Source organism: Psammomys obesus, unplaced genomic scaffold (assembly GCF_907164565.1).
Source record: "Psammomys obesus unplaced genomic scaffold, mPsaObe1.curated_primary_1811, whole genome shotgun sequence".
Lineage (NCBI taxonomy): Eukaryota > Metazoa > Chordata > Mammalia > Rodentia > Muridae > Psammomys > Psammomys obesus.
Genome location: NW_026592510.1, coordinates 12,342,747 through 12,345,898, shown reverse-complemented (window position 1 = coordinate 12,345,898; position 3,152 = coordinate 12,342,747). Strand labels below are relative to the sequence as shown.

The window sequence follows — 3,152 nt, the reverse complement described above, 5'->3', positions numbered from 1 at the left end:
AAGAAGAAGAAGAAGAAGAAGAAGAAGAAGAAGAAGAAGAAGAAGAATAGCATGATAAAAGAAAACCAGGATGGGAGATCATGTTGGCAGACTCAAAAAGATAAAAGTCTGTGTAGGGAGGTGGACGATGAACGGTTGGGAGAATATGGGGAACCACTGCGATGGAGTGGAAAACGGATGAGGAAGGAAACGCAGAAGAAAGTGGAACAGGTGCGGGAGAAGGTTCCAGACCCTTCTTTGAGCAGAGCAGCCCCTTCGAGGCCAGGGCCTCGGTACACCTAGCGTCTGCCAGTGTGCCGGTTTGGGAAGCCGGGGAGAGCACAGAGGAGGTGGTCCGGGCGTGGGAACCCGCCAACCGGGCGTGACCGTCACTCACCCCGTTGGCCGCAGCCATTTGCACCACGATCTCGGTGGCCGTCCTGCTGAAGTACCTGCCGTCGCTGCCCACCACCATGGTGCAGCCCTGGCGGTCGCGCAGGTCGATGGACGACAGCACGCTCTGGATGAAGTTGGGCAGATAGTTGCGCTGGCCCTCGAAGAGCCCGGTGGGCCGCCGCAGCCCGCCTCCCCCGGCCGGCCGCTGGTCCTCGTAGGGCGCCGTGGGCACCGTCAGCACCGGGATGGGGCTCCCCTCCATCGCGCCGCCGGCCGGTCCTGCCGCGGCTGCGGGAGCCTCGGGGATCTGCCGTCCTCCCGGGCCCCCGCGGTCTGGCCTCGCTCCCGGCTCCGCCTCGCGCCCTCCCCGCCCCTCCCCACCCTCCCGCCGCCGCTCTCAGCCTGTCCCCTCAATGTCCCGGAATGGAGTCTGCCTCCACCTTCAGATAAAGTTGTCTGCGGGGGCCCAGCGCCTTTACAGAGGATCACCCAGCTGTCCTCAATTTCTTTCCTCAGCTGGCCTGACTTTCCAAGTGTCCCAAAGCCGGGCTCCGGGGCCAGCTACAGCGTCCCCCCCCCCCCCCCCCCGGCCACACCTTCGGTTCCAGCGCTTCCAGCTGCTCCGAGGCACACTCTCTGCTAGAAGATAGCCTAGCCTGAGCTAGCCCAAGGCCTAGCCCACAGCCCTCTCCCCGCACCCTGAGAGTCAGCTTAGCCTGAGCACAAGTTTCTCTCCCTAGTAAGGACAGAGAGGGAGGTGGGAGGGGGCTGGAACCCTTTGCCATCAGAGAACAGCCCTAGCCAAAAATAACCCTGGAAAGGAGAGCTGAGAATTGTTAGGCTCTGGCTCTGCCAGAGGTGAAACTGGAGGCTGGGCACCGTGTGTGTGTGTGTGTGTGTGTGTGTGTGTGTGTGTGTGTGTGTCCGCGCGCGCGCACACACACACTCTGCAGGAACACTTGTTGCGGGGAATCACACCCTGTCGGCCCCTTCAGTCCCCAGGACCTACCCCAGGATCCACTTTCATAGCATATTTCGGGATGAGGAGTTTGGGTCTTGTTTTGTTCTTCATTGTTGTTGTAATTACAACAGACATGTATTTTCTTATTCTAGTCCTGCTTGTCCCTCTTATACATCTGCTTAGAGGACAGCTGCCTTCACGCTGCATCTGTCCACCCTACTGAGCTCGTCTCTGGATAAAACACCATTTACCGTCTCCCAGGAATGAGTGAACAAAGCCAGCTGAAGCAAAAATGAGCTGCCTCCTACCGTGCTGGGCCCTTTTGCCAGAATCATTTCGTTCTGCAGGAACTAGAGATTTTCTACCTTCTTTGCATAAAATCCACCTCAAATCCAAAACCAGGAAAGGGAATCCAAAGGAGAAAAAGACGAAGCTTCGAAGCTTCCCAGTAGAGCCGTAATTCCAGAACATGGGAGGTGGAGACCAGCCTCAGCTTTGGCTCTCCTCTCCAAAATATTATCTCCTTTCTGGGAGAACAGCTGACTTTGTTGCAGGGCTATATACCATTTGGCTATAGTGGCATAACTAAGTAGTAATTCTCACACAAGCTACAGGCTTTCTATCTACCCCACTCCCCTCCCCTTCAGAGATAATCAAAAAGAAAAGGAATGACATTTACACTGGCCCATCTTTTGGATGAGGGAAAAAGAACCTTTTGTGAAGTCAGGAGAACTGCCGGGGGGGGGGGGGGCTTGCAGACAGCCCAAATTTTCCTATTGTCTATTCTCTTCATTAGTATCACTGAACTATGATGGAGGAACCAATGGAGCCATCAACTGAAACCTGCAAAGGCCTCCTCTCCACTTCCTAAGCAGTGAGGAAAGGAGCCTGTTCTAGAGTGGGTGGAGAGACAGAGGTCAAGGCACAGACAGCCTCAGCAACATGGAACTAATGTGTTTTCTAAGAACCACTGCACCACATGGGAGGAAAAGGGAGCCAGGTTAGTTTTGTGACCACAGCTGGTGACACATCCTCCAATGTCCTATCCTAGGTAGGCAGAGATAAAACCTGATCCTAGTCTCCGGGCATGGTTGCTCCTATGCTGAGCTCAGAGCTTCTCTGCAAGGTGAGTCACAGGAATGGGAGGATCTCTGGCCTAGAGCTGCCTCTCAGCCTTCCCTGAGTCCCAAGAGATTAGCACCACCCAGAAGTCTTGGTGTGAAACAGGAGCACCTGGTGTCACCTTGCTTCCTCAGTATCTCCTTGCTGTCAAGACAGCGCCAAACACCATCTTTACACAGAGCATACACTAACTCAGTAAGCTCTGCATTGCCCCAGTGAGAACCTGGGGTAACACAGTGTTGAAAGCCTTCATCCCCATCCCTTCTCATAGGTCCACAGCATGTGAGTGCACTGAAGGCATTAGAGCCTCTGCAGTAAAGAAGCCAAACTTCCAGCAGAGTGCAGGGAATCTTATGAAAGAAGGGGGAGATAGAAAGACCTGGAGGGGACAGGAGTTCCACAAAGGAGAGCAACAGAACCAAAAAAATCTGGGCACAGGGGTCTTTTCTGAGACTGATACTCCAACCAAGGACCATGCATGGAGATAACCTAGAACCCCTGCACAGAAGTAGCCCATGGCAGCTCAGTGTCCAAGAGGGTTTTCCAGTAATAGGAACAGGGACCCTCTCTGACATGAACTCATGGGCTGGCTCTTTGATCACCTCCACCTGAGGGGAGTCCACAGAGGAAGACAATGAAGCCAGTCCTGATGAGACCTGATAGGCTAGGGTCAGATGGAAGGGGAGGAGGACCT

General features: G+C 54.6%; 1 protein-coding gene across 1 annotated transcript in view; it reads right to left on the bottom strand.

The window, feature by feature from the left end:
* Pgm5 (phosphoglucomutase 5) overlaps positions 1-682 on the bottom strand; it is a 143,559-nt gene extending 142,877 nt beyond the window's left edge. Inside the window, exon 1 of the mRNA XM_055614174.1 lies at positions 67-682. Within this exon, the coding sequence (XP_055470149.1) occupies positions 67-637 (571 nt within the window). The 5' untranslated portion in view covers positions 638-682. The remainder of the gene's footprint in view (positions 1-66) is intronic.
* Between the last annotated feature and the right edge of the window lie 2,470 nt (positions 683-3,152).